Source organism: Chrysochloris asiatica, unplaced genomic scaffold (assembly GCF_000296735.1).
Source record: "Chrysochloris asiatica unplaced genomic scaffold, ChrAsi1.0 scaffold00032, whole genome shotgun sequence".
NCBI classification, from domain to species: Eukaryota; Metazoa; Chordata; class Mammalia; order Afrosoricida; family Chrysochloridae; genus Chrysochloris; species Chrysochloris asiatica.
The window spans coordinates 7,346,342-7,361,209 of NW_006408550.1; the positions used below are offsets into that span (position 1 = coordinate 7,346,342).

Consider the following 14,868-nt stretch of genomic DNA (forward strand, 5'->3'; position numbering starts at 1 on the left):
CGAGCATTGTTTCGTTCTGCTGTGCATGGGGTCGCTATGAGTCGGTTCCGACTCGATGGCACCTGACAACAACAACAACAACATCATTAATACCACATGCAAGTAAAATTTCTCTAAAGGTAACTGAAATATGGTTGCAACAGTATGTTGACATGGAACTGCCAGAGGTCCAAGATGGAGTCAGAAAAGGATGTAGAATGAGGGCTATTACTGCTGATGTCAGATGGATCTTGATGAAAGCAGAGAATACCAGAAAGATGTTTACCTGTGTTTCACTGACTATGCAAAGGCTTTTGCCTATGGACAACATTGCAGAGAATGAATATTCCGAAACACTTAATTGTTCTCATGAACCTGTACATAGGCAGCTGTTTGAACAGACAAGGGACACTGAATGGCTTAAAATCAGGAAAGGTGTGTGTTATTTCACCCAAGTTATTAAATTTGTATGCTCAACAAATAATTTTAGAAACCAGATTATATGAAGAAGAGTGTAGCATCAGGATTGGAGGAAGACTCATTAACAACCTGCAGTATGATGATACAACCTTGCTGCTGAAAGCAAATAGGAATTGAAATACTTACCAATTCATATAAAAGACCAGAGCTTTTGCTACAGGTTGCATCTCAATGTAAAAAACAAAATCCTCACAACCAGACCAATAAATAACATCATGGTAATCAGAGAAAAGACTGAAATTGTCAAGCACTTGTTTTTGCATGGATCCACCAAATACACTTATGGAAGCAGCAGTCAAGAAATCAAACAACATATTGCACTGGGCAAATCTGTTGCACATACCTCTTTAAAGTGTTGAAGAGCAAAGATGTCAGTTTGAGGACTAAGGTACTCCTGACTCAGGCCACAGAATTTTCAGGACTCTCATATGCATGTGAAAAGTTGGACAGTGAATAAGGAAGACTGTGGAAGAATTGATGCATTTGAGTTATGGTGTTGGAGAAGAGTATTAAAAGTACCATGGACTGCCAGAGAACAAACACATCTCTGTTGGAAGAAGTTCAACCAGAATGCTGCTTAGAAGCCAAGGTGACCAGACTTAGACTCTTTCACATTTTGGAAATGTTACAAGGACCGACAGACAAGTCCCTGTAGGACATCATGCTAAGTAAACTGGAACGTCTGCGAGAAAGAGGAAGACCTCTAAAGAGATTAACTGGCACAGTGGCAACAGTAATAGGCTAAGCATAATCATTGTGATTTTGGCACAAGAGCAGGCAGTGCTTCATTCTGTTGTGCATAAAGTCACTATGAGTCAGAACCAACTCAATGGTACCTAACAGCAACATCATGACAAAAAGTGTTCCCATGCACTGGATTCTTCAAAATTGGAGAAAATACTGCTAAATGTGCTGGTTTTAATAGGGACTGTGTGATATAAATTGTCTGAATTATTTAGCAAATAATGCAGAAAGACTATTTTCTCTAGAAATGATATGAAAATAAGTCAAAATATAGTATAAGAATTCAGTATGTTTAAAAAGTTAATTTGAAGACCATTTTTTTATACCAATATTGTCCTGGTATGGCACTGTAGGATAAGCACTGGACAACAAGGTCAGTGGTTTAAACTCATTAGCAACTCCTAGAAAATCTACGCAGGGTTGCTATGAGTAAGAAATGACTTGACAACACTTAACAAAATACAAAAGTAATTTCTACACAGTGACATAGTAAGAATACTTACTACTGAAAAATCATTAACTTATTAAGTTAACTCAGTTGATGCTTTGTTTCTGTATATTTTATTTTTATTACAGATATGAAGCACTATACAAGTACATATGAATGTGGAATGTATTTGGGAAAAAAAATAAAAAGGCAGAGTTTCTAAGGACAAACATATTCTTCAGCATCAAACTGTATGTTTTTCTCTGCAACAGTAAAACCTTTTGTTCAGTGTTTTTTCCAAAAGTGGAAAAATCACCTGCATCAAAATCACACAGATTCCTGGGTCTCACTTTCAGAGCTACTGAATTGCTTTCAGGGAACCTAAGAACCAGTGTTTTAAAAGCTTCACCACAGTATACTGAAGTACAATAAAGTTTAAGAACCATCTGTTGGGTGCTTTAAAGATTCGCGCACGAAATACATACAGGTAAAGAAAATAAAAATACTACCTAAGCCAACAGGGACTGGAAATCTTTCTAAAGTCACAGCCAACCACTATCGTCCTAAATCACTCTATAATAAACATAATTTTACCTTTTCTTGAGGACTTTAGACTGTCTCCATAAACATTTATAACATAAATGACAGTTGGCATGGTTCTACTATTGTGGCAACAACCAGCACAACAGAAATTCAAAACCTGTGAGTATTACTGTGCTCTGAGGTTTCCACTTTCTCCTTCCAACCCCAACTACTACTGGTATTTTCCAAGGATCAATCACTTCCCTAGAGAAATTTATCTGCCCTCAAGAGAGGTCTTTGAATCCTTCAATTTCAAAGAGTACATCCCAAACTAAAATCATTACTACCATCCTTATTACAATCTGGTGGACCTGCTCACATAAGCATTTTTGCTTACTTCAATGCCTACTCAAATACACATTTCCAACTTGTATGCTATTTCTGCCACTAACATGTCATTTAGTGGCACACACAAGTAATATTATCATCACCTTTTACTCTTCCTCTTGATCAAAACTGCTCACACATACCTTTAAAAAGTCTGTGATTCATCTTTTTCCAGTATCATGATCACTAGATTCATACTTAGGCCATTATTAATAGTAAATCAGATTAACGTTAAGAGACTCCTAGCTCTTCTATAGAGTCCTGGTATGGCGCTACTGGGTAAGCACTGGACTGCCAAACGCAAGGTTGATGGTTCAAACCCACCAGCCACTCCTTGGAAACACTATATAGGGTCGATATGAGTCAGAACTGATGGCACTTAACAATATCAGCTCTTATATGGAGTCCTGGTGTGCACTGTAGGGTAAGCACTAGACTGTTAATCACAAGATTGGCAATTCAAAGCCACTAGTCATTCTCTGGAAACCCTACAAAGGGTCATTATGATTCAGAACCGACTCAATGGCATTGAACAATAAGCTCTTATATAGCTGTTTTCCTTTCTTCCAGATTCCTTCCCATTCAAACCATCATATTTTATTTAGCTCAGTTCAACCTTTGTGTCCACTGGTATAATCTAAGAAAAGACTTAAAGTCTTTCACAATGTATTTAACAATGTTTCACAAATAATACTTAAGTGAGTCAGGACTAAGAACAACTACACTTGTTTTGCTCCCTCATAAAATGATCAAATGATTTGCAACAATACTTTGATTTTTATGTATTTTTCTAAATGTAAAAAGCATCTAAATAGTTATCTTACTACAAAAATGACTAACAATAATAAAATCTGTTGTTGTTGTTGTTGTGAAGTGCCGTCGAGTCGGTTCCGACCCATAGCAACCCTGTACAGGGTTTCCAAGGGTGTAAATCTTTACGGGAGTAGAAAGCCTCATCTTTCTCCCGCGGAGCGGCTGGTAGTTTCGAACTGCTGACCTTAAGGTTCGTAGCCCGATTCGTAACCACTACGCTACCAGAGCTCCTTAATCTAATACCCAATATATATTGCATGCCTGCTATGTGCCACTCACTGAGCGATTTATCAAAGTTCTCTTTATCATTTGTTGTTGCTGTTGTTGCTAGGTGTCACCAAGAGATTTTTGACTCACTGAAACCCTATGCACAACAGAAAGTAACCTGGCCCAGTTTGAGCATGAAGACCCAAAAAGTAACCTAACAAATAACTCATAAAACCTAAAATAACAGTAACACGTAGGATAAATTTTGAGTTTAGAGACACAATTTAAAGCTATGCTGACTTGAAGAGATGCTGCTGGGTATAGTTTCTGGGGAAGGAGTTTGGCAACACCAGTCTAGATGCTCATGATCAAATATATGTGAGAAACAAGGCTCTGAGTGATTACAAATTTGTTACTGTTCAGCATTTCTCTCAAACTGAGAAGTACATGGAGGCTTGTTTTTTTTTTTGTTTGTTTGTTTTTGCTAGACAAAATTATGAAAGAGATGAGCTCAGGGCTTCAGAGTTCAAGCACTACATAAAAGACCTAAAGAAAACCTTATTTCTTGTTATAACCAAGTTGATATTGCAGAAAATCACACTCGTCTATTTGTAAGACAAGCTGAATTAACTGAAGTCTCAACCTCAGATGGTGTCTGAAGTTAAAGTGAATGCACTGATTACTTGGGAAGAAATGGGATACTGAAGCCTGGAATAAGGAGATACGGGTGGATAATCAGGAGGCTGGGGCTGCCTAGCCCTAAAGTCTACTGAACCACTCTATCACTAGAACCAGCCCTTTGACTGCCATTTGAAGAAGTAACTCCATCTTTACTGATAAACTACTCTCCCCAGCAAAGTCATTATCTCTTCTATGCCCCTCTGATAAGATTAACCCAGCAGTGGCTGAAGAGTCTTTATCTGAGCTATTGAAGACGTAGGTGTGCATAACCCAAGCCATGGTATTTTCAATAGCCTCATATGCACATGAAAATTTGACAATGCCACAGAAGCAGCAATTCATTTGAACTACAGTGTTGGAAAAGAATATTGAAACTCCCATGACTGCCAGAAAACAAACAAATTTGTCTTGGAAGAAGTACATCCAGAATGTTCCTTAGAAGCAAAGATTGTGAGACTCTGTCTTGCATTCTTTGGACATATTATCAGGAGGGGCCAGTCCCTAGAAAAGGTTATCATCCTCAGTAAAGTGGATTGTCAGCAAAAAAGAGAAAGACCCTCAAAGAAATGGCTGACATAGTGGCAAGAAAAAACAAGCTCAAACATAACAATTGTGAGGATGGTGTAGACCTACACAGTGTTTCATTCTGTTGTGCATAGTTGGAAATGACTCAGTGACACCCAACAACAAAAACAACTAGGTCTGACTGTGCATCATGATAGTGGAGGCCAAGAGGCAGCAGTTAATTGACAAAGACAAGGCAGGCATGTTTACTGTAATGAACAGCAGAGTCAAAGCAGTGGTCAGAATAGTCTGACTAATACAGACTTAAAGCACTGGCTAGTGGTGAGGGAAAGGAGCTCTGGTAGTGTAGAGGTTACAAATTGGGCCACTAATCTCAAGGTCAGCAGTTCAAAACTACCAGCAGTTCCAAGGCAGATGAAACTTTCTGATGCCGTAAAGATTTACAGCTTCGGAAACCCTATGCAGGGTTGCTATGGGTTGGAATCTACTCAACTGTACTTAACAACAACTGGTAAAGGAAGGAGCTCTAGTAGCGTAGTAATTACAGGTTGGGCTTCTATCCTCAAGGTCAGCAGTTCGAAACTGCCAACCATTCTGTGGGAGAAAGATGAGGTTTTCCACTCCTGTAAAGATTTACAGCCTCGGAAACCTTATACAGGTTTGCTATGAGTTAGAACAGAGTCCATGGCACACAATCACCACCATCAGGAGCCCTGGTAGCATAGTGGCTTATGAATTGAGCTACTCAACCTTAAAGTGAGCAGTTCAAAATTACCAGCCATTCCATGAAAGAAAGATGAAGCTTTCTGCTCCTATAAAAATTTAGCCTCCGAAATCGTATACAGAATCACCATGAGTTGGAACCAACTCCATGTCACATAATCATCACTACCATCACTTAGGTATGGGAAGCCTTGGCAGCATAGTGCTGCTAACTGCAAGATCAGCATTTCAAATCTACCAGCTGCTCTCTGCAGAAGAGCCTTTCTGCTCCCATAAAGATTTACAGCCTCAGACACCCTAAGTAGGGTCGCTATGAGTAGGAACTGACTTGACACACCACCACCAGCACTTAGGTATGTTGTTGTTACATGCTTTTGAGTTGATTCTGACTCATAGTTGTTACGTGTTGTTTAGTTTATTCTGACTCATAGCAACCCTGTACAGGGTTTCTGAGAAGCACCTGGTGGGTTTGAACTGAGAACCTTGTGCTTCACAGTCCAGTGATGATCATACAATGATATATCAGGACTACGCAAAGGCTTTCGATTGTGTGGATCATGACAAGCTATGAAAAACATTGCAAAGTGTAAGTATTCCAGAACACTTAATTGTGCTCAAGAGGTCTGTACATGGACCAAGAGCCAGTTGTTCAAACACAACATGGGAACACTAAATGGTTTAAAATTAAGAAAGGTGTGTGACAGGGTTGCATTCTTTCACCGTACTTACTCAACCTATATGCTGAGCAAATAATCCAAGAAGCTGGATTATATGAAGAAAAACGTGGCATCAGGATTGGAGGAAGACTTATTACTAACCTGCAATAGGAAGACGATACAACCTTGCTTGCTGAAAGTGAAAAGGACGTAAAATACTTACTGATGAAGGTCAAAAACCAGTCTTTGGTATGGACTGCATCTCAATGTGAAGAAAACAAAAATCCTCACCACTGGACCAATAAACAACACTCTTATCAATGGAGAAAAGATAGAAGTTGTCGAAGACTTTATTTTTCTTGGATCAACTATCAACACTCATGGAAGCAGCAGTCAGGGAATCAAAGGACATATTGCATTAGGCAAACCTGCTGCACAAGACCTTTTTAAAGTGTTGAAGAGCAAAGATGTCAGCTTGAGGACTAAGGTGTGCCTGACCCAAACCATGGTATTTTCAATAACCTCATATGCATGTGAAAGCTAGACAGTTAATAAGGAAGACCGTAGAATTGATGCTTTTGAGTAATGGTGTTGGAGGAGAATGTTGAAGGTGCCACGGGCTGCCAAAAGAACCAACAGATCTGTGTTGGCAGAAGTGCAGCCAGAGAGCTCCTTGGGAGTCCAGGATGGCCAAACTTCATCTCTCATACTTCAGACATATTGTCATGAGGGACCAGTCGCTGGAGAGAGATATCATGTTTGGTAAGGTGGAGGGTCAAAGAAGGAGAGGAAGACCCTCAGTGAGATGGATTGGCAAAGTGGCATCATCAATGAGCTCAAGCATGGCAATAATTGTGAGGTTGGCTCAGGACCGGGCAGTGTTTCATTCTGTTGTGCATAAGGTTGCTATGAGTCGGTACCGACTAACAACAACATATGCAAACATATTTATAAACTCAACATAAAAGACAATATCCTCTCTATAGATTGTTCTAGTTGTCAAGTGCCGTTGAGTTGATTCCGACCCACAGCGACCCTGTATAGGGTTGCCGAGGAGCAACTGTTGAGCTTGAACCGCCGACCTTGCAGTTCAAAAGGCTTTGCAGTCTGGCACATTAACCCACAGCGCCACACCAGGACTTCTCTTTATAGATGGTTAACACCAAAACATCTCTTTCTTATCACCACTGCTAGGTATATCCTTATGGCTTAGGGACTGCTTCAGATAACAACAGTGCTTGAACAAGGACCTTTATCACCAATGCTCAGTTTATTACAAACTGGTACAGGGTCTCTTAAGTGGTGACACAAGGCAGACAGTAAAATGGAGCAGAAAGTAAAAAGGTAGTGAAAGAGTACATAAAACCTACCTGGTGGTCTTCAAAACCCTATCCTCCACTCCCCAGCAACGTCCCAAGCCAAGTCTGCTCATCACTATCAACAAGGAAGTTAGGGGCAATCCCTTACTACCACAGCAGAAGGACCTCCTTTTCATCCTTCTTTCTGCTTAATAATCCTACTACTAGAGATAAGGAACCTAGGAATTTTCTAAAAAAATATTCAGATTGGTCAGTAATGTCTGGGAATCAATGATACATGTTAAGGTTCCTTCTAGTCTAACATTCTAAATTCCTAAGTTGGAATTGTCACTGCATTGTCTGGTAGTTATTGGTCTATGGGTATTCATTGGACTGCTAACCACAAGGTCGGTAGTTTAAAGCCACCAGTCTCTCCTCAGAAACCTATACAGGGTTGCTATTTGTTGCACCAACTCAATGGCAACAATGTAACAACAACAACATTCAGGTATGTAACTGACTAAATAGATTTTTGTGAGCTTACCTAATATTCATACATTGTTTATGTTACTCTCTTATGACCACAGCTAAATTCAAATGAACTTGTAAAATGTCCATGGACTCGAGACCACCAATACACCAACAATGATACAAAGACACCAAATAAAAACACTAAAAAAAACTGCAATTATTATGGCCATAAGTCAGACTCTTCTCATTAAGCTTTTTCACAACTAAGATTTGACCAACATGTCAGAAATAAAGGTAGGATGGCATGCTCATTAGAATCGTTTACTCTGCTAATAGAGCATTTGTGTGGCATTGGATGGAGCATTTGTGTGGCATTGGATCTAAGTGTGTTGTTAACTGCCAATGATCGATTCTAACTCATAGTGACCCTGTACAGGGTTTCTGAGGAGCAGGTGGTGGATCTGAACTGCTGACTCCGTGCTTCAAAGTCCAGTGCTGATCTTACAGTGCCACATTAGGAGTCTGGATCAAAGCCCAGAAATCTAAAGCATTGGTAGAATCCAAGTCATTAAATATCAAAAAACATCTTATTCGGATGTTTGTAGAATGCCCAGAAGTACATTCATTTACTTTTGAACTACACATATTTTTTCTAGCTATGTAACTTCCAACTACCAATTCTCATCATAGACAAGTGTTCCCATAGTTAACATTAAGGGTTAAATATGTTTGAAGATGTGAGAACTAAGCAATTATAAATAGCACTTCAGGAGATAAAACATTAGTAGTGTTCAATTTCAGTGGAACCTAGTCATCTATGAATAAAAAAATCATCAAAAATGGTAGAAACAGAAATTGAATTAAATGTTAGTTGCTTTTTCCCCTTTAAAAATGTGCTTACTTAAATTTGTACAAAATAGCATGATAAATTGCAGGAATGTGTACCCATTTATTTCCTGATTTCTCTAAACAACACAAAAATCTACTATGAATGCCATTATGTAAGTGCATTCTCTGAAGATCAAGAATGATGCAATGGTTGCTATGGTAACTACTCATTTTATTAAGTTGTGGGTTGGGGTTTAAAGCATCCTTTTAGAAAACAAATTTCAACACCTCAACTATGCCATTAAGTCTCTTTCTATTGCTACCTATTAAACAATAGCATAGGTCATCTTTGGTGCTATTTAAGCAGCTTCTATTAAAAGCTAGGCTTAAGTTGCCAAGGAAAGGAAACTTTGAATTTAAAGTTTTGCAAAATGAAACACATGAATTACATTAAAAGAAACAAGATACTTCCTTTTAAGCAGCTAAACTAATTGAAAAGTGTGTAAATAAAAAGTAACATGCTATTACATGTTTCTGTTGCTTCACTGTCACAATTTTGCTTCTAATTCTCAATTATTAACTTAGTGTAAGACTAACGTTAGAAGACTTTTCCTCTTGCAACGGAACTGGAAAGTGAACCCTCATTTTGCTACTTAGAAGACATTTTGAGCATATGAAAAACCGTCGGATAAAATAACTACTAAACAAAACAACTATTTAAAAAAATCCCAAGGAGGACTGTAGCCCGAACTATAAACATTATAAAGAGACACAACCCAAAGTTACTGAGCTCCTTCTGCTAAGGGCTCCCAGCTGTGGCCACCCTCGCTGGCATCGACGTCCTAGGAGGTGTGCTGGTGTTTGGGGAACCAGCCATATCTCCGGGGCCTAAGTACACACTAAGAGGAAGCATCTGAGTGAAGTGGAGAGAGGGAAGAGGGGTGAGCAGGCCCGTAGCTCCTCCCCATCGTACCAAGGTGAAGTCCAGTCAGCTCAAAGGCCTGCTGACTTCGCAGCCCTGGAAGCCAAAGAGAGGATGAGCCCGCAGGAGGGAGTACCCTCGCAGGAGGGGGTACCAGGAAGGGGGGCTGGCAGGCAAGCAGCCAAAACGACGGGCTGGCCAAACCGTTGGGAAAGAGGGACAACTCTGTCTTCCACAAACGGATTTCGCCTGCCTGGGCGTTTTACCTGCCAGGTTACTGGCAACACGCTGCCCCTCCCTCCGGGGTGCGCGCGGACTGCAGGTGAGAGCGGTGACAACCGTCTCGGCACCGCAGGCCCGGAACTCTCTCCAGGGCCCTCGGAGACAAGGGGCCGCAGGAGCGCGCCCAACGCCGGCCAAGGGCTCGGGCCGAGCCTGGGTGCCCGGCCCGGGCAGGGCTGACGTGCCGCTCCCCTGGGTGTCAATGGTGGCCTCCTTCTCGGCGGGAGGGAGAAGGGACAGAGGTAGGGGTGGTAAGGCCTCCCCGCCCCCCGCGCAGCCCGCTGTTTACCTTCCCGGTACTTCTTGCGGAGCCTCCGATGGACGTTCTTCACCACCCCGGAGAGCTTCTCCTGCTCCAGTTTCCGCTCCTGCTCCCGGGGCGGCGGACTGCTCGGGGGTCCAGCCCCCTGACTGCGAAAAGCACCTCGGCTGCCGGCCCCCGGCTCCATCTCGCCGCCGCCGCCGCCCCTCGGGCCCCCGCAGACGATCGCCTGACGGAGGAGGTGGGGAAGGAGGAGGCAGCAGCGGAGGCAGCCTCTGGAGAAGGCAGAGGCGCAGGAGCCCCGGACTCGGAGGTGGCACCTTTTCCAAATGCACAAGCTTATTGGTAAATTGTGGAGGGTTGGGCGGAAACGGAAAAAGCCAAGGGCCAATCGACAGAGAGTGCCCACGGCGCACCGGTTGTTTGGGATGCGAGCAGCTGGAGGAGGCGGGGCTTGCAGGCCGAGGGGAGCTGAGGCTGTGGGAGCGCCAAGCAAAGGGCTGGTTGCTATCCCCCTTCCCTTCTCCGGTGTCTTTGCGCAGGCGTAGTGGTGCGGCCGCTGGTGACGCGCTTGCGCGGCCAAGTTTGCTGAGTTTGGGCTTCGTTCTGCTATCCTGCTTTCTCGCTTCTTCCAGTCCTTCTCCCTTCCCCCTCCCGCGGGTTGTAATCTGGTACGATTCGACCTGAGCCCCGGCTGCATCTTGTCAAATGTGCTGAAGACGCATTTATGAGAGGCCATTCATGTTTCCATTGACTCCAATAGAGGTCTGACTACGAAGTGCTGGTTTAATTCTCAGGCCGACAAACTCTCTAAGGGCGGGGTTCAGTGCTCTTATTGCCACTGCCCGTCAAGGGACACACAATGGGAAGAGAAGAGGGCCAAGATAAGCAATCGGAGATGCAAGGAAGAGAGAAGGCAAGCCAGAAAACGCACTTAAGAAGTTTGTAGAAGCCCCTGGCCATAGCACTTCTGCTGTTGGTCTAATTTGAGTCAGAATTCTGAACAGTTTTCGTCTGCTCGGTGACTTCCTGCCCTTTTCTTAAACGACTTGGAGCATGCTTGAACGGATTTGGCAACCTGCTTTCCTTCCTCCTCTATTCCTCGCCTTCTGGGAGTATGTGCTTGCTTACTCCTGTTCCGGAAAGGGTGGAACTGCTCTCCAGAGAGGCAGACCTTGCATTCGCTCCTGAAGTGGTACTGAGATTGCTACAGAGCCAGAGATTCAAAGCTTGATCTAATTCTGTGCTATTGTAGAGGACCGCATATGTTGGTTACATGACATTTAGAAGTTGTTACAATGACAACTTTTTGATCAATGATCTTATGCATAAAATAGTTTGCACTACTGATTACGAGTCGGGCTGCCAACCTCAAGGTCAGCAGTTCAAAACTACCAGCTGTTCCGTGGGAGAAAGATGAGGCGTTCAGCTCCCGTAAAGATTTGCAGCCTAGGAAACCCTATGCAGGGTCACTATGAGTCAGAACCGATTCCACGGTACTTAGCAACAACAATGTAACTTTTATGTATATTCAGATGCCTTCTGAATGATGAAGTCAGGAAGAACAAAACTTTCCACGCTCTGGAACACAGCAGGAACAAGAGGAGAAAGGTGAAGAGAGAAAAATGGTGAAATTTAAGGTGGAAGATATGCCCCTACTTTAACAGTGCAGATGCAAATCAACAGAGACAGTTACATAGGAACTTCCATACAACTCATTACAAGGATCAGTAAGAACAACACAGAACTGTCGAATAAATTGAAAACGTAGTTGGAAATTTCTTTGAGAAGTAAGGTGAGCCTAAAGGGGTTATCTCTTCGGGCTCTTTCCATATTTTACTATATCTGGGAGGCATTGTTGTTGTTATGTGCCGTGGAGTCGGTTCTAACTCATAGCTACCCTGTACGGGGTTTCTGAGCTTGTAAATCTTTACGGGAGCAGAAAACCTTATCTTTCTCCCGTGGAACAGCTGGTAGTTTCGAACTGCTGACCTTGCGGTTCGCAGATCAGTTTGTAACCACTACGCTACCAGAGCTCCTTTCTGGGAAGCATAAGGAGGTGCAAATATGTATTTGGGAGTTAAATGACAGTAAAGAGAGTGTTAAATTTCATTTGTATTGCACTGTACTTACTTTGTTTAATTTTTTCCATATGACTATTGTTAGGTGCTGTCAAGTGGGTTCTGACTCATAGCAACCATGTTCACAACAGGACAAAATACTGCCTGGTCCTGCACCATTCTCACTATCATGGGTACACTTGAGTCCATTGCTGTTGCCCCTGTGCCAATCCATCTCATTCAGGGTCTTCCTCTTCTTTTGCTGACCCTCCAGTTTACCAAGCGTGATGTCCTTCTCCAGGGACTGTTCCCTCCCTCCTAATTATGTATTTAAAGTATGAGAGATGAAGTCGTGCCATCCTGGCTTCTAAAGCTGTACTTCTTCCAACAGATTTGTTTGTTCTTCAGGCAGTCCATGGTATTTCAATATTCTTCTCCAACAGGATACCTCAAATGCATTGGTTCTTTTACTATTTTCCTTATTCACTGTTCAACTTTCACATGCATACCACGCTACTGACAAGATCATGGCTTTGCTCAGAGACACCTTAGTCCTCAAACTGACATCTTTTCTATTGACCACTTTAAAGAGATCTCATGCAGCAGCCTACTGTGAATGGATTTTTAATTCTTTTTAAAAAGGAAATATATACACTGAAGGAAATCTGAGAAGTACAGATAGGAGCAAAGAAATAAGTCACCTGGAAAACCAACACAGAGATAATATCTGTTTCTTTACATGTATGTGATCATATTTCTTGATGGCTGTGTGGTAATATATTGTATGACTAGTCTGTCATTTCATGAACCAATCCTCCATTATTATATATTTGTGCTGTTTCCATTTTTTCTCTGAATTACAAATAATGCTATATTAAACAACACTGTATATACATCTTTGCCCATTACTTTGATTATACATTTCATTAGACTAAATTCCTAAAGTTCGGATTTCTGAATCAAAGGGCCATATGTGTTAACATTTTTATATTGTCAACTCAACTTTTCTGAATTATAGTAGCAATTTATGCCATCTAGCAGTGTATAAACACCCAGGTGATACGGAAATAAAAGTATTTACAGCTAAAGGAATGGTTGGATGTTCAAACCCACCAATTATTCCTTGGGGAAAAAGTTGAGGCAGTCTGCTTCTGTAAAAATATACAGCTTTTCTGGCTGGTCCGAAGTGTGGTGAGACCTGGGAGCTCCTGGGCCCAGGGACAAGGATACAACCACGGAGGGCTAGAAGGGCTAGAGCTGAGAGCGATGCGTCCAGCTGATATAAAGTGAAGGGAGACGCACGAGAATGCCCAAACTTGTAGATAGTTCCCATTCAACCTAGTTTCAATGGCTTCATGATCAGAACTTGACTGCTGGTGGTGGTAGGAGTGTGCCGTGGATGATGATGCATGGAAGAGATTGTAATCATTGCAATGAAACGATGAGTGTAAAACTGGTATTCTCCCTTGTAAACTATCACTGAATTCACAATAAAAACATTAACCTCACCCCCCCCAATAAAAAAATATTTATACAGCCTTGGAAGCTCTGTGTGACTCTGTGTGACAGTTCTACTGTGTCTGATATAGTCACTAGGAGTTGGAATCAACTCAGTGGCAGTGGGTTTGGTTTGGTTTTATGGCCAAATCTGGTTGATAAAATTTACAAAACTTCAAATGAAATTGTCAAAGATCTCTATTTTTAAGAAATGTGTGGGAATTTCCTGCTATTTCTTAACTTGTTCTTCTGGTTGGCATAATATTTAACATGAAATTTTAATGTAAGAGTTGATAAAATTAACTTATTTAATCATATCTAGTTGTCATTTATCACATTCTCAATTTGCTTTTTGATTTCACACTTGCAAAACTGTACGTATTCGAGGAGCAGTCTCAAAATTGACATTGGACAGCTGGATTTCATTCTAAATTTGCGTGGATTCAAAGGAGCATGAGCCAACATATCCTGAGGAACATCAATAATGAGTTTTCTTAAGAGAACTACAACAGCTGGCTCCAGACCACTGAGTAGCATGGAGTTTATACCTTTCATCAGTGTGATTAATAATGTTGGAAATTGTTTTTATCTGCTAGGTAATATAAGAATAGTAATTGGGTTTTCCCTATAAATGAAATAACTGTTGTCCTTATTGATTGAAGGGAATCTCTGAAGGTAGAAAGTTTGCGGTTATATCAATAAGGAATATTCTTTCCCAGGAAAATACCAATACTTGCCACCTCCAATTCCCATGTGGTGACAGGTTTGCATTTGCTGTAAATATCTTAATTTTCCAAAATAGTGTTGGAGCAAGGAGATGTTAGAGTGAAATACTATTCACTAAGCAGGACAAACCAGTCTGGGAGGAAGACATTTCTAATGACTGCACTGAATTTCTCACCCTCCTTTTTTACCTGCAAGCTTCTGTACTCTTCCCATGCTGGCTGGGTGTGTCAGAGTGAGTTTCTGTATCAAAGAACATTCTTAAAAATAGACCTTGTCCTTTTGATTATAGTTACGTAATTTATGAGGAAAACAAATTCCCACAGAAAATGTGGAGAGTCAACATACTATAAAAATAAAATAGATTCTATTTTCAGGGTT

General features: G+C 41.5%; 1 protein-coding gene across 1 annotated transcript in view; it reads right to left on the reverse strand.

Moving 5' to 3' along the window:
* Window positions 1-10,492, reverse strand: part of LOC102814294 (chromosome unknown open reading frame, human C7orf60) — an 80,011-nt gene extending 69,519 nt beyond the window's left edge. The window contains exon 1 of the mRNA XM_006859293.1: window positions 10,235-10,492. Coding sequence (XP_006859355.1) covers window positions 10,235-10,394 — 160 coding nt within the window. The 5' untranslated portion in view covers window positions 10,395-10,492. The remainder of the gene's footprint in view (window positions 1-10,234) is intronic.
* Between the last annotated feature and the right edge of the window lie 4,376 nt (window positions 10,493-14,868).